We start from the raw sequence: 25133 nt of genomic DNA, 5'->3' as shown, positions 1-25133 counted from the left end.
GTGCAGAAGCTTTTAGTTTTATTCAATTCCATTGGTCTATTTGTCTATTTTTACTTTTATTATTAGTGCTTTCAGGGTTATATCCAAAAAACAATTGTCTAGACCAGTATCATAGACCTCCCTTACATCTTCTCTGAATTTTAACAGTTTCAGGTTTTTTGAATTTTGAATTGATTTTTTTTTTTTTTAAATGGTGTGAGATTAGCTTCTATTTTTATTCCTCTGCATGTGGATATTCAGTTTTAACTAGTACTATTTATTGGAAAAAACTGTCCTTTCCCCAATGTGTGTTCTTGGTTCTTTGGTTGAAAATCAGTTGACTGTACTTGAATAAGTTTATTTCTGGGGCTTTCTGCTTTGTTCCTTTGGTTGATGTGCCTTTTTTTATGCTGTACCACGCTGCTTGGTTTATAATTGCTCTATAATATATCTTGAAATCAGGGAGTATGATGAGTTCAGGTTGTTCAAGATTGGTTAGGCTCTTATGAATCTTTTATGGTCTCATGAATTTAAAGTATTAAACAGTTCTTTCTGCAAAAAATAACATTGGAATTTTGATAAGGAGTGCACTGCATCTGTACATCACTTTGGGGTAGTGTGACATTTAATAATATTCCTCCAATTTGTGAACACAAGATATCATTCAATTTATTGTTCTCTTCATTTCTTTTATCAGCGTTTTATAGTTTTTCAGTACATATGTTTTTTACTCCTTGGTTACATTTATACCTAAGTATTATCCTTTTTAACTTGTTATTAATCTGTGGAAGTGCTACTAAATTTTAATGTAGATTGTATCCTACAACTTTACCAAATTTGTTTTATCAGTTTTAATAGTTTTTGGGGGTTTTCTATACATCACACTATCAACAAACAGACGATTTTATGTCTTCCTTTCCTGGTGGGATATCTTTTGTTTATTTCTCTTGCCTAGTTGCTGGGGCTAGGACATTCAGTACTATGTTGAAAAGGAATGGTGAGAGTGGGCACATTGTCCTGTCCTGAACTTAGGAAAAGTTTTTCAACTTTATATTGTTCAGTATGATGTTAGTTCTTGGTTTGTCTTATGGCCTTTATAGTATTGAAATATATTCCTTCTATAACTGATTTGTTGAGTTTTTGCCATGAAAGAGTATTTTGTCAAATGCTTTTTCTGTATTGATCGATGATTATATCATTTTATCCTTCATTTTGTTAATATGGTATATCACAATTAATTGATTTGCTTTTGTTGTCTTCTTGACTATGTTATGTCTTGCTTATGGTTAGAATTGTTCAAGTAAGTAGTTGATAAGTCTAAATTTGAGCACAAGATTTATCATGTTGCCCTTTTTTTTGAGATCTTCAGTATTGCAAGAATACAAACTTAATATCATCATATTTGATAAGGTGTTAATACCTAGGTACTAAAGTTTTTATGGATTATGTTTGATGGAAGATAATGTCTCTCCATTCTTCCCCACCTTCCTAATTCTAAACATGTATTTGATAGTTTTAGTTGAGCAGTGGGGAGGTAAGAATTCTGGCTTAAAGTATGCTTTCAATTATTTATTAACTAAGAGCTACCACAAGCTTTTTTTCTAGATCATTGGCAACACACATTGCTTAGTTGTTAATTAACTTAGTGGTATTCAAGTGTCCTGAACTAACTTGCTAAAAGTTCTATTTAAACAACCTTTTAACATAAGATTCATTTTATAATCTAGTCAAAGGAATATATTTATTTTTCAGAAAATGTTATTACTTAGTTTCTGAATGTGAGTCTTTCTAAAATAAAAATTGGATTATCATTCCTCAACTAAATAATTGGACCTCTTATTGTTGAAATATGAAGTCTCTTTGGTAATTATATATATGACAGGTAATTCTCTGTGTTTAGGTACGTTCTTCAGATGTGTCATGGTCTGATACTCGGAGGACCCTCCGAAAAGATCACCGCTGGGAATCTGGATCCTTATTGGAAAGAGAGGAGAAAGAGAAGCTTTTTAATGAACATATTGAAGCACTCACCAAAAAGAAAAGGGAGCACTTTAGGCAACTTCTGGATGAAACCTCTGCGGTGAGAATCTCTATTTTTTCCTATCTTTCATCTGGATGAATCTTCCATATTTCAAAAAGTAAAACATTGATATGATTTTTAGTGTTGTGGTCTTTAGATCTCTTACTGGAATTCATAGTTTTTATGACACTCTTCTCTGATTTTTTTTTCTTTTAAATATGTTATGGCATTCTTACTATTTAGAAATTACTTCTTTTTGCAGTTTTCAAATTCATAACTGCTCCTATGCTAATTCAAATTGTCCTTAGTTGTGTGTGATCAGTGATCCCTCCTGATTATAGATTTAGTAAATTCCTTCTTTTGCTCCATTTTCAATTTGGTACTATGGCCCCTTGTTTGGCAGTTTGTACCCTTTGTTATTCAGGTTTTGTTCCTGTTTATCTGCTCTCTTTTTGGTGATGGTTTCTTCAGAAGTTATGATGTTTGCCCATGTAAATACAGGGTTTGCAGGTGATTGTCTTAGGCCACCTTGAAAGTATGGCCATGAAAATAACTCTTGTGGCAAGCCAACAAAAAGAAATTGCATTAAAGCTGCTTCCCTGTCCCTAACTAGTCCAGTTACGCTTGGGCATTACGAGAGATCGCAGGTCAGTGTGTAATATTATGTACCATATGTGCTGCAGTTTGACCCCCTAAATAGAAGTGAATTGTATTTATGTTGTTTATTCACTTTGTCTTTTCAAAGATTACCCTAACATCCACGTGGAAAGAAGTAAAAAAAATCATTAAAGAAGATCCTCGGTGCATTAAGTTCTCTTCTAGTGACAGGGTAAGAAGGTTTTGTCTGAGATCTGTCAGTTTATATATATATTAGTTGGGTGCTTAATCAGCAGCGCTAGTTTATTTTTTATTGTTTAATAGTCATAGTTTTATTGCCAAGTTTCAGGGAGGGGATCTCCAATCTGCCCCAGGATATTAATACCTTGACCAAAATGAAGTTGATGGTTTTAAGTCAGCTATTTTCAACTCTATGAAAAATGAATCGGATTTTTAAATTCATGTTTTATTTTTTGCACAATATATTAAGAAGGCATTATCTTAAGTTAAAATTTTATTTCTTGGGGATAAACTTATGTTTGGGATCTTAGAGATTTAATGAAGTTATGCTTTTATTTTATAGTCAAGTCCCACTAGCTAGACCTATTCACACTGGCAGTTGATACTAAAATATCAAAACACCTGACTTTTAAGCTACACTAACAGAACACTACAATGAGATCCTGAGTTCTTGTATGTTCCAGAGACTTTATAATACAGAAACCTCTCAGAATCATGAGGTTTATAAAAAGTGAGTCCTGTTGTCATGTGCTCTGACTCCAGTATAGTGAACAAATTCACCTAAAGTTTAAAATTGTGAATATATTAAGAAAAGTATTCCTTACTACATTTTTTTTTATACCTTGGCCCTTTGTGTGTTCTTTCTTCCCATCATTCCCCTTGCCTGGTTTGTTTCTTTAGACATGGTATCTAAAAACAGATCTAATATCCTTCCCCTTCATACTCTAGTACATTGGATTTTCAGTGTCTGGACCACAAAATATGCATGACTGGGAAAGAGTTATAGACTGATAAATGGGAGACCCACTCTCAGTTTCTAACTTACCCATTTAGAATTGGTAGTAAGACTTTTTTTTTACTAGGAAGCTAAATGTTCAATATAAGTCTTTTAAGTTCTGAGTGTTTCCTTATACTTGGTATATCCATAAATTATATCCCACTAGTGTCTTTGTGCTTTTATATATGTCAATAGGAAATGAATACTTAACCCTTAATCTCTTTATTTTTAAAAAGATTTCTACCTCTTGAGGTTGTTATGAATATTGAAGGAGATGATCATTGTAAAATGCTCAGCAGTGTAGTACTTCATGGTTTCCCATTTTTGCTTTTTAAATTTTTTTTGCCTTAAAAATATGCATTGCAGATTATATACTTCAGTGAATTTTATAGGACCCAGAATATATCTGATTGTCTTTTTCTTTTGACTTTTTAATTTTATTACATGAGTTAACAAATTACTGGTTTAATTAATAATTAACATTTATCTCTCCCCCCCCCCCAATAATCTTACTGTCTTTGTATTTTTTGGCAGAAAAAACAAAGAGAATTTGAAGAATACATCAGAGACAAGTACATCACAGCTAAAGCTGACTTCAGGACGCTTTTGAAAGAGACCAAATTTATAACATATAGGTGTGTGCATTGAATTGTTTCATGTTGACCGTCATTGTCTTTACTAGTCTTTACTCTAACGGCCAAAGCATACTTTGCATTCACACACATGTTGACATTAATTTTTAGGAATAAGAAGATGCCAACTTTTATCCAAAGCCAAATACAGCCCATATCTACTGTACTTTCCCCCCTCCCATTTTTTTTTTTTTTTTTTTTTAAAGAAAGGGCCCAGATGTCAATTCTTATTTTGTGTTACCCACCCATCTGGTTTTTAAAACATACTTTTGTTTTTACTTCACTGCTTTTTTTGTTTTTTTTAGGAGTACCCCCAACTTTATAAGAATGGTATTTCATGAAGAGACTTCACTATCAATTATCTTTGCCTCCTCTGAAAACTATTCAATGTGGTTAGATCATTCTAACACCTGAAATCCTCTACTGAAGCTTAGCAAAAACATTTTTTTTCCCTCAGAGGAAAGCAGTTTGCTGGATATGTTTAAATAATTTTTAAAAAGTTATAAAATCAGAGTCTTTAAAACAAGATTTCTGTGTAGCATATCCAGTAGTTCTCCAACCGCAGTCATTTACCATTAGGGAGACGATTTTGCATTGCTTATCAATCAGTATGCAGGAAATCATTTTTGTTTCATGCTCCAGCATTTCGTCCTTTAAAAGAAAAATTTGAAACATTTTAATGAAGGGTATGTGCACGGGAGGATAGATAGTGCTGAGGGTGTGGTTTTTAGGTATTTTGTCATTTGGATTTTTTGGTCAGGATCCTTAATGTTTTGCATCAGCTTGGGCTTTTAAATTAGATGTGAAGTAAGACTTCTTTCTACATTTTTATAGTTAATTTAGTGAAAGATGTGAAAGTGAAAGCTTGTGAAAGATGCTGGGATTGGCAGCCCCGCAGACTGAAGTCCTCTGTTCATCCACAGAACAGGTACAGCACGGGCAAGATTTACCCACCCACCCTCAGCCCTGATCTGGAGGGACCACCAGTAGGGGTGGGAGGGTAATTCAGCTTCTGAGGCCCTTTCACTCCTTGGAGTCTTTGCTGAGGTGATTTACAAAGGTGACTACTGCAGTGAAATTTTTCTTAAAAAAAATATGGAAAAAAAAAATGGAAACACAATTAGGAAGTAGATGGACATTTCCAGCTCATTTTTGAAAGACCAGTGAACAGCAGTCAGTAATTCTTGGTCTTCTTTTTCTTATTTCAGATCCAAAAAGCTAATCCAAGAATCTGATCAGCACCTGAAAGATGTAGAAAAAATTTTGCAGAATGACAAACGGTATCTAGTACTGGACTGTGTGCCAGAGGAGAGGCGTAAACTGATTGTGGCATATGTTGATGATCTGGATCGCCGAGGTCCACCGCCACCTCCCACAGCGTCAGAGCCCACTAGACGATCAACAAAATAAATCTAAATACTCTTCCACAGGGGTATCTATTAATTCAAAAACTTGCATGAGCCAGTTTTCAGGTTTTTACATATATGTGCATTAGTCAACCTATTGGAAAACCATCTGACGAACAGGAGAAGCAATCTCGAACAGTTTCTGAACAGAACATTTTGGAAATATGCTTTTCTTTGTGTGGCATGACTGACATACATACTCAAATATAGGCTATCTCTAGTAAATCTAAAATATTGAAGCTAAAAATCATCTTTTTATGAGGTGTGGAAGTCAGTGACTTGGTGACGTTCTTTCTAGCAGTGTTATACATGCAAGACAAAAGAGCATTTGTGGTTTGAACTTGCAAGATGCAAATACCACAGACTCCCAAGAAAACTTAAGTTGGGGTTTGTTTTGATTTTGTTTTTTAAAGCGGGTAAAAGAGAAAACACTGAAAATTGAATTCTTCCAGAGGCTAAGAATATTATAATGGACATACTTTTACCTTTGTCTCTAAAGAACAGTTTAGTTTTTATTTGTTCACTTATGTGCTTTGATTATTCCCTCTGAATTATAGGCCAAGTCTTGTTGTTTAGCCTAAGAGAAGATTTATTTAGTAATTTCTTCTCAGGTATGGAACCACATTCATAACTAACATGTTGACCAGAGTAGAACTGCTGGTTGGACATATTTTATTCTCCATTAAATGATCTTTATCAATATTCTGGATTAGACAACAAAATTACCTTTCTGGGTGTTCCATGTAAACTATACTCCTGTTTGAATGTTAAACTTTTGTTTCTAAAGTTTAAGATGTTTGAATGTTCAGTTTATGTATTTGAACTACAATAAACCAACCCTTTTTATATATGTGGATTGTATATGATTATTGTTACAAAAGTATAAGAACTAATTTTTTACCTATTTTTAAAAGAAACAGCAAGTGGAATTTGACATAAAGTAATGTTTGAATCTTGAATATTACATAGTTTTAAAAATTTTGAATATGAATACATTATTTCCCACTATAAAGAGAAGAAATTTGTAGAGTACTATTTTTTGGGTGCTGAAGTACCTTAGTAATACTTACTGCTTACTAGAAAGAAGATGCTGGTTTTTGTTCTGTTTTTCTTTGCTTTGTTGTGTTTTGTTGGCATTTATATTAACATTGATGGTTTGTGCCTTTTTAACATCCTTTCAATATGTCAAGCATATCACACCATGAAACTGATTCTCAATTGCATTTTCTAACTTTATCTCCCCAGTCAAAAAACAAAATAGAACTTTTTATCCTCTCATAGCTTGTCAGTTTAAGTGCCAGTTTAAGTTAGTTTTTCCTGTAACCTCATACCTACTGATTAGAACAGAAAGAGGGAATACAAACAGACCTGTATTTGTAAGTTATATGTATATAGTTAGAGACTGTGCACATCCATACTATTTGATAAATAGCTTGGATCTATTAAGTGCCATGGAAATTATGTGAACTCTGTAGAAACCTGGCCCTGATTGATCAAAGTAAGGTCTTAATCTGAAAAAATGATAAATAAGGTTTGTATTTTTTTCCTCTCTCATTTTGAAATTTATTTTTATAAATTCACCAAGTGAAGTGTTTGCCAAAAGGAACTCAACTATTATAGAAATATTACTGCTCTTCAAATGTTTTTACATCTTATTTTTTTGTCCTTCTAAATTCCACACAGAATTGTTTGCTTACTTAACCACATTCTGTTTTCTTACAGTAGATCAGCAGTGTGAAGAAAATGACTTGGTGATATCTCATACTTTTAAAATATTTGAGTTTGGTTGTTCATATAAAGTACAAATCAAAATTTTCTGTATAGATTTTTTTTTAAGGAATCAAATCAGGACTCTGCATGTCACATTCTTAATGAAAGTTTTATTATAATTATACTGTGTTTCAGTATCAGTATCTTCATATGGTGCTGCCTTTTTTTGGGGGGGTGCTAGAATTTGAATCCAGAGGTGCTTTACCACTGAGCTTCATTACCAGCTCTTTTTATTTTAAGACAGGGCCTTGCTAAGTTGCTGAGGCTGACCTTAAACTTGCAATCCTTCTTCCTCAACCCCCCAGCTGCTGGGATTATAGGCATGAGCCTCTGTGCCTAGCTGATGTAGTGCTTATCTACAGACTCTGAAAATCATTTTACCCTGAGACCTGAGCCACTGTTAAGGTCCGACCTCCCAAAAAGCCCCATTTTTCCAAGTGATAATTTTAAAAAGATGATTTAAGACACAGCTTTAAGTTTCCAAAAACTATCTGAAGTCAAACATAATTGTTTTTATTTCTTTACAAGTTAAAATGTCAAACACTGAAAGCTTACCTCCCATATTTTCTAAATATATAGTGAACATAAAACCTTTATTCAAATGATTAATCACAAACAATTTTAATGGTGATTCCTTGTATAACTTATTAGTCTCACAAAACAATATTTTTGGATTCTTCGGTTAAATTATACTTTATCTGAACGTGAAACTTTCAAATAAAATTTGGATTGAAGCAAATAAAAACAGTTCTACCTTTTGTGTTAAAAAGCAAACTGACCATTTTTTGAAAAAATAAAAATCCCCAAATCCACAGATTGAACATTAAAAAACAATAGATCTTTGCACAGAATATTCTTGATATTTCATATTTTCCATTGCTCACTTTAGAGGTATTTTCCCCCTCAATAAAAATACTCAAGAATTCCATATGAAAGTAATGATGGATAAATGTCCTTTTTGTATTTAAAAGGGAAAGTATGTCACAATTATTTTTTAGCAGATATGTTTATCTTGCTATAAAATGAAGTTATTGCCTATTTAAATTTTGCCATATGTCTAGGAATATTTGATTTTTATTGCTTTTCACTCTGCATTATCCTTGTGATTTTTATTTTATATTAGCCAATTTGCTTTTCATACTTTTTCACACTACTCAATTATTTTTATAACTTAGAAACCCTACAATATTTTAAAAGTTGAGTAGGGTTCCAGTTCAGGGTTCAGGGGTTAAAATTAATACCTTTTAAAAGATTAAAAAGTAATTTTGAAAGATTACCACATCCATCCTTCATATTTGAGGCTTGCCTTTAATTAATAGTTAATATCTATGTCATTGACTGCAGCTTATAGTTTATCATGGGAGAAAGGAGATATTGGGAAGGAACAAATTTCTGCTTTAAGAAAAATAACTTTCCAGCATTTTGGAAGAGAAGGAAGGGTGGTTTAAAGAAATTTTTTTTTCTATATCACAATATAGGATGTCATATTAGGCTGCTAAAATTCTCAGACTTTGAAGCTAAAGACTTATTTAAGTGGCCTTAAAAAGATCATTAAAGCAGACTATAGTATACAGCAAAGTTTAAACTTGACCAAAAATAGCTATAGTTTGAAATTAGCCCAGAATTGGGGTAAGGTTGGGTTCCTTATTCTGTTAACTTTGATCGGAAAAATTAATATGGATTTTCATCAAGTAAACATTTATTAAGCAAGTGAAGATAGCTCATTAAGTAAAATTTACTCAATGTGTTAGTGAAACCTCTTACGTGGAAGTAGATTTTGAGCTTTGGTTATTGGAAATAAAATTTGATGACATTAGAGCCCGCAAATTTAGAAAGAAACAATGTAAATGACCTCAGCCTTTAACAGACAAAAGCTCAACTCCAGCCAGTGTAGTACAGGGCTGGTTCTAAGGTGAATGCAGTAGAAAAATTCACTATGAACAAGTGACTAAATAGCTTAACTAATCATTTTGGCAGCAGCATCTTTATACAATACTTTACATGATTTTTTTGAACTGCCAGATTATAATTCTGAAGCATAATTATTACATAGTGTTTTACTTACCAAATTGCACATTTTGAAAATGCAGAAGCATTTTTGTAATTCCTAATGGTTAATAATTTTATACGGTAAAAGCAGCATTGATAAGCAGCAGTACAAGTAAATACAATAATCATAATTTGTTTTTCTTTGAAATTTTATTTATCACAACCCTCTGTCTCTTGATCTTCATGTTCCCAGGGGATAGGATCATTGTCTTGTACAGAAGGGACAGTGTCCCTTTCATGCCAAAACTGTTCCACATCAGGGAGGATTGGAATCGCTGCCTTCTCCATTTTCTCTTTGCTGGAGTTGGGAGAGCCGGGTTTCTCTTTCTTTGGAATGGGTGCTGGGGATTCTGGGGAGGCAACTTTGTCAGGAAGGACCTCCAAGTTACCAACTGGTGTTTCCTGAGCCTCAGAGGCAGTTGGAGAATTTGGGGTTACCATCCATTTCCATAAGCCTTTCAAGCCTTCCCTGAATTCTTCTGACATCACTAGAAAAATTAGAGGATTTGCTGAAGAAATGGAAAACATTAGGACTTGAGACAAGGCTATGAAACCCTGTGGTGGACTTGAGCCTCCAGCCTTCAGATGCCATACCCACAGCCACGCTATCCATTCAGGGAGCCACAGAAGAGCAGAGGTGATAGCAATACTGAACAGCATAACTGTGAGTTGCTTTGAACGCATCTGGTTTCTAAAATTTTGAGTCTTAGTTCCTCGGTTTTTACATTGACTGTAAGCTCTCCAGAAATAAAAGCTAGCCAGAAGTAATGGAAGGCAAAATACCAGGAGAGGGTAGAGCTTACCAAACATTGACATGAACTCTTCAGCCACAGCTGGTATGTCCATGAGGCACATTTCCACACCTGCATGGTACCTGGTATTGCTAAAGAACCATTCTGGCAGGGGTAGCAGGCTAGCCACAGCCCAGATGGCCACCAGCACTGAGCAGATGGTGCAGCTGTGGATACTTACTTGTTTGGCTGGTTCACTTGAATACATGTAGCATATTTTGGCCACTGCAACAATTGTCAGGTTCTTGGCTGCCATGCACATGTGGATGAACCAGTCAGAAGACTTACAGAGAAACCAGCCTAGATCCCAAACACCTTTGGAGTATGCTGTAGCTCGAACAGGTGCCGAAAACAGCAGAAGGGAAAGATCAGCCAGACTGAGATTCAGAATCAAGGAGTGGATCATGGATGACTTTCCTTTCCAAACACTGTGAAGGAGGATGCCAATCACACATAGGTTCCCCACAAAGCCCACCAGGCAGACAGCCACCAACAGAGCTGGGATGATGGTCCTCCAGTCCTTGGAGTCAGAGGGCAGGTACCCTCCAGCAAAGTGGAGGTAAGCAAAAGATACGTTCATGATGCTGGAGTTGGAGTCAGCAAAGGCAGCGGCCAGGATCACCTTCTCCATTCAGTTCCTTCTTAGGAAGTTAGCTTATTTAGGTTTGTTTTCTGCCTTGGCTCTTCACAGGAAATAAATTCTGTCGTCAGTGTCAAATGACACCTCTGGACCCTCCCCCTTGCTTGTTTCCTGAGAGCAGAATGTGGAAGAAGGCTGGTAACTAAGATCTTTTTTGCATGCAGTATACCTGTGCCTGCACTAAATGACAGGCAGCGGCAGCACAAGGATGCTGCTCATTAGCAAGTCTAATACTGAATAGCAGCCCTGTAGAGTAATAAAAATATAATACCTATAAAAGATAAATGAGAAGAACATACACATAAGTGGAATTTGTTCCTGGGGGGTGGTGGGAACAGGGGGAGGATCACTAGAACCAGTCAGGGCAATTATTTTCAACCAGCTGTTTCTAAACTCTTGACTGAGGTCTTACTATTTAGTAAACACTACATCTGAACCAAGTCCTTTACACTTAAACATGCCTCAGAATCAACTGGATGGCCTGATCCAGTAGGTCTGGACTAGGTCCCCCAAATTTACATTTCTGAGTTTCAAATGCGGTGTTGCTACTGGTTTGGAGACTACACTTGGAGAGCCAGTTTTAAATGGAGAATCAGTGCTGCTGCTGCTTTCCCTTTTGCATGCAGAGAATCAGCTTCCTTGTTACCCCACCCTCACCATCCCCTTGGTCCTGTCAACAGCTTGCACAGCTGGCTAGTAAAAAAAAAAATTGGGAAGAAGACCTATTAAATCTAATTATGGATGACTCAAGTTTAGTCTATTGTGGGTCTTTTAGAGGTAATTGTGGAGCTTGGAATTAGAGCTGGTTTACATACTAATGAGGCTTTTAGAAAAGTGATGGTGATGAAGGCAACCACATGATGAATGAAGCTGCTTTTCAGAGAGAATTCCTGAAGGATTTACCGAGACAAGCAAAATAAAAGAAAAATCAACAATTTCTATGTTGCAGGCATTTAAAAGGAGATGGCATTTAAAGTTGGGAAAAGAAAAAAATTTCAGATTAAATGATTCTAGAACCAGTCTAAAATTGGAAAACATTACAAGGCAATGGACACTGGGGACAACAAGAGGAGCTAGCATTGTTCCAAGAAAGGGGCAGAGTTGAAGATACGTTCCATCCTAAGCGTGACTGACTCAGGATTGCTTTTAGTGTGATCCAGTAGAGATGGTACTGGGCTGGGCGACAGACTAGATTCTGGTACTAATTTTGCTCTTACCAATTCTTCTAGGAGAGGAAAGGGATGACATTTTAAAATTCCTCTAAGCCCAGATATCAATGATAAGTCTGACCAATAAAGCTACCTACCAGAAAAGCTTCAATGGTGCTGGGTTTGTTTGATCTGTGTTCTTTCTTGTCTTCTCTGGAAGATAGAATGATGGCTCTGGCTCTTGTGGACGGGTGTGGGGTGTGGTGGAGAGGGAGTGGTTACAAACAGGTACAAAGGACCTGTTTTGGGATGATAGAAATGTTATAAAATTAGATTATGGGGAAACATGTTTGTACGACTAAATTTACTGAAACCTTAAATTGTATACGCAGGATATGTGAATTTGTGATATTACACCTCAGTAAAGTTTTTTTTTTTTTTCAAAAAACTACATATTATATAAACTATGCCTCAATAGAGCTTTTTTTTTTTTTTTAATTTGAGATTGAGATATGGTGATGGACAGATTTCCTGGCTTTTAGGAATGCTGCATAGCCTCTAGCAGAGGGAATACTCTGTTCTGAGATTGATTAGACGGGAAAAAGGGTTTAGGGAAAAAGAAATTGTGGCCTCAAAGGACCGACGCAAAGGGCAGTGCTAGGTGGAGAGGGATATGGGGAAAAGGGAGAATCAGAATGAGGGGAGTTGGTGGCCTCTGATGCCGGGTTTCTCTGGTTGGGTAACGACTGTCTGTAAAGCCTGGTCTATTTCCACACTCATGCTATAACCCTTGCAACTGTGCAGCTAGCTCCCTGCCCCAAAACCCTCAGCTGCGTCCCATCCTGCCTTTCTTAGGGGATACCACCTGCCATGATGTTGCCAGGAGACAACTTGTGGAAATTGTGAATGAGTAATTAAAAATTTGGGCCATAGGCATTTAAAAAAAAATTCTACTTTACATTGAAAGTAGAATTTATATTTAAGTAGCAAGAGAACTTAATCAGCTTAATCTTCAAAAGAACCCAGATAAAGCAAATTGTGGCCAAACTTATAACTGGTTTCTGGTAAAAGCAGAGCTAAATGTGAACTTTCACCAATACTAGGCAAAGTTTGCTCTGTAGCTTAGTTCCAGGGAAGGGTAAATGATCATGACAATTTTTTTGAGGGCATCCTAAGAGTCAGTCTCTGTGCCATGTGTCCCAGGCACTTAGATCCTCATGACAGCTCCGGAAGAGGGATATGATTATATTCTCTGTTTGCATAGATGATGACACTGAGATATAGCTTGCCTGTGGGTCAGTACTACACAGCTAGTAGATAACTGATTTGGAGTGGGAACCCCCACGGGTCCAGAGTTGGGTTTCAGAGCTGTTTATAAACTGCTATCCTGCCCCACCAAAGAAATTGTGAGATGTTCTTTAAATAACATGATCCTCAAATTAACAGAATTCAGTCAACAAAAACTGAGCCTTCTGTCATGGACAAGAAAAGCTCACAATTTTCTTTCAGTGAATATGTATCGAGCCCTTCTTGTGCTAGGTGTGATGCTAGACCCTGAGAACCTAGGCTGGTAGAACAGTCCTTTTTCTTAAGGAGCTACAATCTAGGGGGAGAGACAAAGAAACAAACCTCAGTGACAGTGAAATTGTCATTGAAGAGTCCTGGTTGCTATGGATGCCTGGAGGAGAGGCATCTGACCCACACCAGGAGTTGGTGGGGGGTGGTCAGAGGAGAGTCTGGAAAGGCTTCTTGGAAGCAGTGATATTGGAGTTGAGAATTTAGTCACGCACCTGCCCACTCATTTCTGCCAGAACCTTTCTGGAGCTTATCAGTGCTATGTATTCAGTACCTCTGTTTAAAACACCAGAAAACAGCTGCTGCTTCTCAGAGGGGTTAGCACTGTTTACTTCCCTCTCTGAGAGTGAACCTCTGTGACTACCCACAGGTGATTAGGCTTTGAACATGGCAGATGAAATTCCATTGGAACGGAGTGAATCAGGCTGGGCTTCACTGACCAGCTGCAGTTTGTTAGCTGGCTGGAGAGCTTTTAAAGCATGCTCAGTTCCGTCTCCGTGGGCACTCACAATTTAGCTCGTAGTTCTGCAGTTCTTTGCCGCTCTTTTACTACCATACATGTGTTAATGAAAGACCGTGAATAGGTTACTTTTTTTTTTTTTTTTTTTGCTGACCATTGTGCTCTGTTGAGGCTCCCATTCTCTCACCCCCTGGTTGTGTTCCTTTTGTTTTTGGACCACTGTTGTTTTTGTGGAGTATCTTTTGCTGAGGGGCCTTCCTGAGTGACATTTGCATTATTTAAAGTCTGGTGTTCCAGAGTGTTAGTCCAGGTTAGGGATACAAGCAGAGCAACAAGCCATCTCTAAGGTAAGTGAGTAGGTTCGACTGGGTTTGAGTGACCACTCCTACAAGACACTCTGGCCTGCTTTTATTGTTGGGGAGGGACTTCTTAAGTCCCATTGAAGGGAAGATGATGGAGGGAGTCTGTGCTGTTACTAGGTGATCATCAAGTCTGGAAGATTATTATCATTACCTAATAAGCCATTTCATACCTGTTTGATGGTCACCTTGCATATTTCAAATCCCATAGACCTGTGTCTGTGAGAGCCAGGGACTAGGAGATAGAAGACCTCAACTCTATCTTTGAAAATGAGACTGTTAGATCAAAAAAGATCATTTAGGATTAGAGTCGAAACCTTGTTTTCCAGTTTGGAGATAGTGATTTGTCTCATAGAAGATGGCATGACACAAGCTGGAGTCTGGATGCCAGGTGGATGTATTTTTTCCTTCAATCTGTCCTACTTCCTGGCAGGGTTCTTTTTCTTTGTTAATAACTGCCCATTTTGACTTTATGGAGCGAGAATAAAATTTGCATAAATGTGATGGCTCCTTGGAAAGCAGAGGAGGGTAAGAACATGAGGATGTGTCTGCACCAACCAGCTTATGTAGAACTTTAAACTCTTCCTGAGAAACAAAAACCCACAGTCCTATCCAAACATGACTGTGGCTGATATTTTGAGGCATATATTTTGTTCCTTTTTTTCCCTCTAAGAGTTTGCTTTTATATTATTATAATGTAAATTATAATAGCCATGATTTTTGTTATATTGTAATGAGGGGCTCCAGTCAACCAAAAAGAGGTGTCTCAGGGGTTAATCTATCCACAGTGAAGAATATGTGGGTTACTAACTTGTAGGCACATCGTCCTAGGACAGAGCCTTTTCAGCAAATAAAACATTGAAATATTTCAACAGGCTCAGATGGTCCTACTTAGATATAACCAGCCCATCCCTGACTACAGATGTCTTGTTTTTTAGAGTATAGTTTGCTGTGGTTTCCTACTGAAAGACATGTTCCATTATTTGGGGGGGGGGGGGCGGAATCTAGTTATTAAAAAAACAATCAAAAGTCCATTGCAGGCTGGGTTTGTAGCTCAGTGGTAGAGCGCTGGCCTAGCACGTGTGAGGCACTGGGTTTGATCCTCAGCACCGCAAAACAATAAAGGTATTGTGTCCATCTACAATTAAAGATACATATGTAAAAACAGTCCATTGCCATCACTACCTCGTACAAGGATTTTTCTTTTTTAAAGTTTCAATGAGTTATAATTCACATGTCCTACAATTCATCCATTCAAGTGTACAATTCAAGGTTTGGGGGATATTACTCTCTCCTTTTCCCACCCTGACCAGCCAACATGCTTGTGGTAGTCTCTCAGTGTGACTAGATCTGTTTCCATGACTACCAAACACAGCATGGGGCCCAGCATCTTACACAGGCATCTAACATCCCAGGACCCCACAGGCAAGGAAGTGTTAAGAGATCCAACAAGAATTTGATTCCTTGGTGGCAAAAGAAGAAAGCAAAGAACATTGTCTTCCTTGAATCTCAGACTTTGCATTTTTAAAATGAGCAAGATATCTTTTGTGGTCTATAGATTTGACTCTTTGTTTACTTTTGGGAGGGGAAAAAATTATTATTGAAACCTGAATAAACCCTTTAGATTTTACCTACTCTTACTTGCTTTTCTAGACTCAACCTGCTTCACCTGCTTTTAGGTACTCACTTTTGGTTGACGGTAGATAGCACCTCTGATGTGTCATGATGGTAAGGACTGAGGAAGTGTGATCCGATCACTCTTCGATGCTTGGGCCCATAAATAGCCCCAAACCCTGCAGGTTGAGACTTGCTCTTCTGTCTCCTCACATAGCTGCTTCCTGAATGTCTTTTCTCACTTACAAAACTTGTCTTTTCAGTGATTGGCATTTTGTACTGTGAGCAAAATAAACCTGGTGTGGTGGCTTTTTTTTTTTTTTTTTTTGCTGTTCACTATACCACCAACCTGGTAAAATTTTTAGTATGAACAATAATACATTGTGCTCCAAATCTTTAAAAAAAAAAAAAAAAAAGCTGTTTTGAAGAAGGGAAGCTATAGATCTAAAAATGTTTCAACCTGGGTACAAAATATTTGTCAGTTACCTTTTCTGAAGAATGCATAAACAAAGTGTTTTTTTTTTTTTTTAAACACTTTTTCTTCCTCATACAAATCCTTGTTAAAATTACAGGAAGTTCTAATTTTCTTCTAAAACTTCTCTACTTTATCATAATGATCCTCATGTAATTGGGAAGTAGAACTATCTCTAATTTTTACCTTCATAATTTTTAAAAAATTAAGTAGAAGAGGTGGCGATATCATGGATCAAAGGAGAAACTGAGATGTCCCAGAGGTTGTGATTTGTTCCTCATCACAAAGCTAGTTTGTTACTGAACTGAGATAGATCTTGTATCCTGATTCTGTTTTCAGTTCTTCCTATCCAACCAGCGTCAGCGAAACATTGGTATCTCTCAGTATATTTTCAGGCATTCTGTGTTGGCTTCTTATTGCAGCTGTCTATGTAAACTACTACAAATTTAGTAGCTTAATCAACACAACTGATCTTGTAGGTCTAAAGGTCAGAAGTCTTAAAATCAGTCTTTCTAGGCATGGTGTTTCAGGCAGCTGAGTGAACTCTTCTACACAGATGCAAAAGATTAACATGTTATCTGTATAGTGACGCTGTAAAGTTCTCATTCACAAGCACAGTTTCAAGTATTAACTCCTTTGCTATCTTCTTAATGTCTTAAGATAAAGCACTCCTCAAAAAAAAAGTCTTAAAATCAGTGTGTCAGGGGCGTGTGCTCCTTCTAGAGGTTCTAGGGAGAATCTGTTTGCGTACCTCTTTTACTTTCTTGAGGCTGCCCATATTCCTTGGCTGATATTCCCTTCTTCCATCTAAAGACTGCAGCACAGCTTCTTCAAATCTCTTTGGCTTCTGCTTCCATCACCACTTCTTCTCTAACCACTCCCCCTGCCTTCCTCTTACAAAGGATCCCCGTGATTTTATTGCACTTGGCATGGATAACTCCAGATAATTTCTCCATCTCAAAATCCTTAAGCACAGCTGCAAAATGTCTTTTGTCAGCCGTGAGGTAACAAACACAGGTTCCTGTGATTAGGGTGTAGTCTTATTTGGAGGGATATTATTCTTTCACATATCCTAAAAGAATTGTTAGTGAATTTGGGAAACGCTGAACTAAACAAAATTAAGTAGGACTCCTCTGAATTTTGAGAAAGAATAATTACTAGAGCTTACATTGTTGCTACTTTATTTTTGAAGCACTTACATGTTACATGTATTAAAAAAAATTACATTATCTCACTTCATTCTTATTGACAATACTAGAGTTCTATTTCCTTTAAGTGAAGAAACTGAGGTTCAAAGTTAAATAACTCAAGGTCACACTGCTAATAGGCAATAGCTGGAATACAAACTTTGGATCTGTCAAGCTGGGCATGATAGTACACAACTGTAACCCCAGCTATTGAAGGGTTGAGGCAGGAGGATTGCAAGTTCCAGGTCAGCCTGGGCAATTTAGGGAAACCCTGTCTCAAACAACAAATTTGAATCTATTTGATGCTAGAATCTGTGTGGAGATTCACAGTATTAAAGTTTTAATATGTAAGGCAGAGGATTTAGGATCCAAAATTTTCAAATTAATTTATCTGGGATCACAGCAACTTGTCAAGCTTCTTACTGTTCTTTAGAACACACTTTATGAAACATAGTGGCCTCTATATCACTGTTATCCAATATAATTTTTTGTGATGTAAATGTTCTATATTGTCAGTGTCCAAGATGGTAGGCATTAGCTACATGGTTTATCAAACACTTGAAATATGGGTAGAATGACTGAAGGAGTGAATTTTAATTTTTATAATTTAATTATTTAAATTGAAATAGCTGTATGCTTCTAGTGGCCTCCGCATTGGACAGTACATCTCTGTTCTTCCACCTCTAATGTTCAAGTCTAACCCAAGCCTAAATAATACTTTCACTCATAGTACTGTATTTGGCAATTGGTATCAAATGTCATTTGAAGAATGTTGAAATCTTTTGAAATGCTTTTGGCAAGGATGCGTTTCTGTGATGGGCAGTAATGGTAAAGCAGAATATCAGGAATCCTGTGAGTAGTCAATGGGAATCTGAGTACTACTGAGTCTTAGTCTTTGACAGAACTATATGTAGAATTGTTTAGTCTGACAGCCTCCCCTAAAGATAAATGTCCAAGTTAAATTCTTCGGTCATTCAGCAAAAATCTAGGAAGCCATTCTGAAATTGTGGAAAAATTAAGGAACTAGAACAAAGTTTCTATCAATTTTTTGGAATCACTCTGAAGAGACAGGATGTACTTTGGTGGAAATACTACCTGTTCTATTGCATAAGACCATATCATTGGAGATACTGTAGTGCAGTGGCCAAGTTCATATTGTGGGCTAATGGTGTTCAGATTTACTTTGGCCATGGCAAACTTTTTTTTTTTCCCCCCAGATGAAATATACAGATAAAAGGGAACTAATGACTTGAAGCAAGTGTTGGGGTGGAATCATGGTCCTATTTTTCTGATCCCCTCTCAACCCCCACTTACTGTTTTGGCCCTTCAGGTGCCTCTTTGAAACTCTAATAGGGTATATAAGTCACAGATAGACTCTATAAAAGATTTTAAAAGCTTAGAGGCCAGGAGACTTTCTGAATTTGTCAGAGAAGGCTGCATGGGAAAGGTGAGACGTGATGCTACCCAGATATCTCTATTTGCATATTTTTCAAGTACATTGTATACCATACCTAATTTTGAAAGAATCCTATTAGATATTTTTGCAAATTTGCCTTTTCTCTCCATGTTATGTCATAAGTAACTTTCTGTGGTATCAATATTGATCTACATTTTAAAAATGGCTAAGTATTCTTTTTCATGTTTGTGAGGGACCCTGTAGAACGGGGAGAAATGGATGTCCTTTAGGATCTCATGTCACTGATCTAAGCCAAGTCATTCCCACCAAACTTGGGTATGCTCCTTACTCAGAATTGGCAATAATTTCTAAAGGGACATCCTTGTCCATAGACATCCAATGGAACTGGACATCACTGAAATGGCTTTAAAATTTGCTGTGGCTTTTCTTTATTTAATGGTCACTGACATTTTTTTCTTTCTTTCTTTTTTTTTTTTCTTTTTCTTTTTTTTTGTGGTTACTGGAAATTGAACCCACAGGTGCTTAACCTCTGAGCCACATCCCCAGGTCTTTTTATTTATTTATTTATTTATTTTGAGACAGGGTCTCACTAAGTTGCTGAAGCTAGCTTTGAACTTGAGATCCTCCTGCTTCAGCCTCCTGAGCCGTTGGGATTACGAGTGAGTGCCACCATGCCCAGTCAGTCACTGACAATTCATTTTTTTTTTTTTAAGACCTTTATTTTATTCATTTATTTATATGGGGTGCTGAGAATCGAACCCAGTGCCTCACACATGCTAGGCAAGCACTTGACCACTGAGCCACAACTCCAGCCCCCCAGTGTAGTTTTGGTGGGTTCTTTTTTTCAAACAGAAATTGTATCACCCTGTACGCATCAGTTCACGTCTTGCTCTTTTAGCTGAATGCTGTGTTTGAGAGCTGCTGTGTTCTTGCAGGCCTGGGTTATTTCTTTGAAGAACTCCGTGAACTTCCATACTATAAGAGGAGCTGGGTTTGTTCAGCAGTTTCTCTTCATAAGTGAGCCAACCAAGGCCCAAGGAGGTGAAGTGACTTACCTATCCAAGGTCTTGCAAATGCTAAGTGCTCAAGTGTGGGTGGGAACCCAGGCGGAGCTAATTGTCCAGCATGGCTGGATCCTTCTGCATGTTCTGGTGAGGTGGCCTTCACCCCCTGTCTGTACTCTCTCTCACCTGCATCATCTTAAAGCTAAATTGCGCTCTAGGTCAACATTTCTGACATAAGAGTTCTCATTCCTGGGGCCAGATCTACACTGACCCTGAAAGTATTCCAGGGTGAACAAACATTTTTTTTTCCATTTTTTTTTTTTTTATTAAAAATCATAAATTTACATAGGGCAATGTTTGATTCGTTCTGTTATTTTTTCCCTTCCCACCACCCCTCCCACCCCTTTTTTCCCTCTATACAGTCCTTCCTTCCTCCATTCTTACCACCCTCCTTATCCCTAACCCTAAACCTAACCCTAACCCTAACGCTAACCCCTCCTACCCCCCCTTATATGTCCTCATTCGCTTATCAGCGAGATCATTCGTCCTTTAGTTTTTTGAGATTGGCTTATCTCACTTAGCATGATATCCTCCAATTTCATCCATTTGTCTGCAAATGCCATAATTTTATCATTCTTCATGGCAGAGTAATATTCCATTGTATATATATGCCACAGTTTCTTTATCCATTCATCAACTGAAGGGCATCTAGGTTGGTTCCACAATCTGGCTATGGTGAATTGAGCAGCTATGAACATTGATGTGGCTGTATCTCTGTAGTATGCTGATTTTAAGTCCTTTGGGTATAGGCCAAGGAGTGGGATAGCTGGGTCAAATGGTGGTTCCATTCCAAGCTTTCTGAGGAATCTCCATACTGCTTTCCAGAGTGGCTGCACTAATTTGCAACCCCACCAGCAGTGTATGAGTGTACCTTTTTCCCCACATCCTCGCCAACACCTATTGTTGCTTGTGTTCTTGATAATCGCCATTCTAATTGGGGTGAGATGAAATCTTAGGGTAGTTTTGATTTGCATTTCTCTTATTACTAGAGATGTTGAACATTTTTTCATGTATCTGTTGATTGCTTGTACATCTTCTGTGAAGTGTCTGTTCATTTCCTTAGCCCATTTGTTGATTGGATTATTTGTATTCTTGGTGTAGAGTTTTTTGAGTTCTTTATAGATTCTGGAAATTAGCGCTCTATCTGAAGTATGAGTGGCAAAGATATTCTCCCACTCTGTAGGCTCTCTTCACATTACTGATAGTTTCCTTTGCTGAGAGAAAGCTTTTTAGTTTGAATCTATCCCAGTGGTTGATTCTAGCTTTTATTTCTTGTGCTATGGGAGTCCTGTTAAGGAAGTCTGATCCTAAGCCAACAAGTTGAAGGTTTGGACCTACTTTTTCTTCTATAAGATGCAGGGTCTCTGGTCTGATTCCGAGGTCCTTGATCCATTTTGAGTTGAGTTTTGTGCAGGGTGAGAGATAGGGATTTAGTTTCATTCTATTGCATATGGATTTCCAGTTTTCCCAGCACCGTTTGTTGAAGAGGCTATCTTTTCTCCATTGCATATTTTTGGCCCCTTTGTCTAGTATGAGAAAATTGTATTTATTTGGGTTTGTGTCCATGTCCTCTATTCTGTACCATTGATCTACCTGTCTATTTTGGTACCAATACCATGCTGTTTTTGTTACTATTGCTTTGTAATAGAGTTGAAGATCTGGTATTGCAATACCCCCTGCTTTGCTCTTTCTACTGAGGATTGCTTTAGCTATTCTGGGTTTCTTATTCTTCCAGATGAATTTCATAATTGCTTGCTCTATTTCTATAAGGTACATCATTGGGATTTTAATTGGAATTGCATTGAATCTGTATAGCACTTTTGGTAGTATGGCCATTTTGACAATATTAATTCTGCCTATCCAAGAACATGGGAGATCTTTCCATCTTCTAAGGTTTTCTTTAATTTCTTTCTTTAGTGTTCTGTAGTTCTCATTGTAGAGGTCTTTCACCTCTTTTGTGAGATTGATTCCCAAGTATTTTATTTTTTTCGATGCTATTGTGAATGGTGTAGTTTTCCTAATTTCTCTTTCTGAAGATTCATCACTTACGTATAAAAATGCATTGGATTTATGAGCATTGATCTTGTAACCTGCTACTTTACTGAATTCACTTATGAGTTCTAAGAGTTTTCTGGTGGAATTTCCAGGTTCCTCTAAATATATAATCATGTCATCAGCAAACAGGGATAGTTCGAGTTCCTCTTTTCCAATTCGTATCCCTTTAATTTCTTTGGTTTGTCTAATTGCTCTGGCTAGTCTCAAGAACGATATTGAATAGAAGTGGTGAAAGAGGGCATCCCTAACTTGTTCCAATTTTTAGGGGGAATGCTTTCAGTTTTTCACCATTTAGAATGATATTGGCCATGGGCTTAGTGTAGATGGCCTTTACAATGTTAAGGAATGTTCCCACTACCCCAATTTTGTCTAGTGTTTTGAGCATGAAGGGATGCTGTATTTTATCGAATGCTTTTTCTGCATCTATTGAAATAATCATGTGATTCTTAACTTTTAGTCTGTTGATATGGTGAATGACATTTATTGATTTCCAGATGTTGAACCAACCTTGCATCCCTGGGATAAAACCCACTTGATCATGGTGCACTGTCTTTTTAATATATTTTTGTATGCGATTTGCTAAAATTTTGTTGAGAATTTTTGCATCGATGTTCATTAAGGATATTGGTCTGAAATTTTATTTCCTTGATGTGTCTCTGTCTGGTTTAGGTATCAGGGTGATATTGGCTTCATAGAATGAGTTTGGGAGGGTTCCCTCCTCTTCTATTTTTATGGAATACTTCGAGAAGTATTAGAATGAGCTCTTCTTTAAAGGTTTTGTAGAACTCGGCTGAGAACCCATCTGGTCCCGAACTTTTCTTTGTTGGTAGGCTTTTGATGACCTCTTCTATTTCATTGCTTGAAACTGATTTATTTAAGTTGTGTATGTCCTCCTCGTTCAGTTTAAGTAATTCATATGTCTCTAGAAACTTGTTGATGTCTTCGAGGTTTTCTGTTTTGTTGGAGTATAGATTTTCAAAATAGATTTTCAGACACGAGTATTTCACTCGTGTCTGTTGTGATATTTCCTTGTTCATTCCAAATTTTAGTAATTTGAGTTTTCTCCCTCTTTCTCTGTTAGTGTGGCTAAGGGTTTATCAATTTTGTTTATTTTTTCAAAGAACCAACTATTTATTTTGTTAATTTTTCCGATTGTTTCTTTTGTTTCAATTTCGTTGATTTCGGCTCTGATTTTAACTATTTTCTGTCTTCTACTACTTTTGATGTTGGTCTGCTCTTCTTTTTCTAGGGCTTTGAGCTGTAGTGTTAAGTCGTTTATTTGTTGATTTCTACTTCTTTTGTTGAATGCACCCCATGAAATAAATCTTCCTCTAAGTACTGCTTTCATAGTGTCCCAGAGATTTTGATATGATGTGTCTTTGTTCTTGTTTACTTCTAAAAAGTTTTTTATTTCCCTCCTGATGTCTTCTGTTATCCATTCATCATATAATAGTGTATTATTTAATCTCCAGGTATTGGAGAAGTTTCTGTTTTTTATTCTGTCATTTATTTCTAATTTCAATCCATTATGATCTGATAGAGTACAAGGTAGTATCTCTATCTTGTATTTGCTAACAGTAGCTTTGTGGCATAAGACATGGTCTATTTTAGAGAAGGATCCATGTGCTGCTGAGAAAAGTGTATTCGTTCTTTGTTGGATGGTACATTCTATATAAGTCGGTTAAGTCTAAATTGTTGATTGTGTTATTGAGATCTATGGTTTCTTTATTCAATTTTTGTTTGGACGATCTATCCAGCGGTGAGAGAGGTGTGTTAAAATCGCCTAGTATTATTGTGTTGTGGTCTATTTGATTTCTGGAATTGAGAAGGATTTGTTTGACGTACATGGATGAGCCAATGTTCGGGGCATAGATATTTATGATTGTTATGTCTTGCTGATTTATGCTTCCCTTAAGCAGTATGTAATGTCCTTCTTTATCCCTTCTGACTAGTTTTGGCTTGAAGTCCACATTATCTGAAATGAGGATGGATACTCTAGCTTTTTTGCTGTGTCCGTGTGCATGGTATGTTTTTTCCCATCCTTTCACCTTTAGTCTATGGGTATCTCTTTCTATGAGATGAGTCTCTTGCAGGCAGCAAATTGTTGGATTTTTCTTTTTAATCCATTCTGCCAGTCTATGTCTTTTGATTGAGGAGTTCAGGCCATTAACATTCAGGGTTATTATTGTGATATGATTTGTATTCCCAGTCATTTGACTCATTTTTGTTTTTTGACATGATTTGGTTTCCCCTTTATTTAGCTATTCCTTTAGGCTAGTTCCTCCTGTTGCTGATTTGCGTCATTGTTTTTCATCTCTTCCTCATGGAATATTTTGCTGAGAATGTTCTGCAATGCTGGCTTTCTTTTTGTAAATTCCTTTAGCTTTTGTTTATTATGGAAGGATCTTATTTCATTGTCAAATCTGAAAGTAAGTTTTTCTGGGTATAAGATTCTTGGTTGGCATCCATTTTCTTTCAGGGCTTGGTAAATGTTGTTCCAGGCCCTTCTAGCTTTTAGGGTCTTGATTGAAAAATCTGATATTCTTATTGGTTTTCCCCCGAATGTAATTTGATTCTTTTCTCTCGCGACCTTTAACATTCTGTCTTTATTTTGTATGTTAGGTATTTTCATAATAATGTGCCTTGGTGTGGGTCTGTTGTAATTTTGTATATTTGGAGTCCTGTAAGCCTCTTGTACTTGGTTTTCCATTTCATTCTTCAGATTTGGGAAATTTTCTGATATTATTTCATTGAATAGATTGTTCATTCCTTTGGTTTGTTTCTCTAAGCCTTCCTCAATCCCAATAATTCTTAAATTTGGCCTTTTCTTGATATCCCATAATTCTTGTAGATTCTGTTCATGATTTCTTACCATCTTTT

General features: G+C 36.8%; 2 protein-coding genes across 7 annotated transcripts in view; one reads left to right on the top strand and one right to left on the bottom strand.

Annotated features, from left to right (window-relative positions):
* The window catches only part of TCERG1 (transcription elongation regulator 1), a 61855-nt gene extending 55355 nt beyond the window's left edge, over window positions 1-6500 (top strand). For 4 of the 6 annotated variants that reach the window (XM_079145355.1, XM_079145354.1, XM_079145353.1 and 1 more), the window contains 4 exons: window positions 1880-2059; window positions 2745-2828; window positions 4149-4249; window positions 5455-6500. In XM_079145355.1, coding sequence (XP_079001481.1) covers window positions 1880-2059; window positions 2745-2828; window positions 4149-4249; window positions 5455-5656 — 567 coding nt within the window. In that variant the 3' untranslated portion in view covers window positions 5657-6500. Of the gene's footprint in view, window positions 1-1879; window positions 2060-2500; window positions 2647-2744; window positions 2829-4148; window positions 4250-5080; window positions 5175-5454 lie in introns of those variants that run through there. The other 2 variants (XR_013764718.1, XM_079145356.1) reach the window with 2 other exon arrangements.
* Window positions 6501-8697: 2197 nt separating this feature from the next.
* Window positions 8698-12473, bottom strand: GPR151 (G protein-coupled receptor 151). The gene has a single exon (XM_079143607.1). It carries the CDS (start codon window positions 10891-10893, stop codon window positions 9622-9624), a length of 1272 nt encoding a protein of 423 aa, XP_078999733.1. The 5' UTR covers window positions 10894-12473; the 3' UTR covers window positions 8698-9621.
* Between the last annotated feature and the right edge of the window lie 12660 nt (window positions 12474-25133).

This window comes from Sciurus vulgaris (assembly GCF_902686455.1).
Source record: "Sciurus vulgaris genome assembly, chromosome: 6".
Taxonomy (NCBI): domain Eukaryota; kingdom Metazoa; phylum Chordata; class Mammalia; order Rodentia; family Sciuridae; genus Sciurus; species Sciurus vulgaris.
This window is presented reverse-complemented; position numbering and strand designations above follow the sequence as displayed.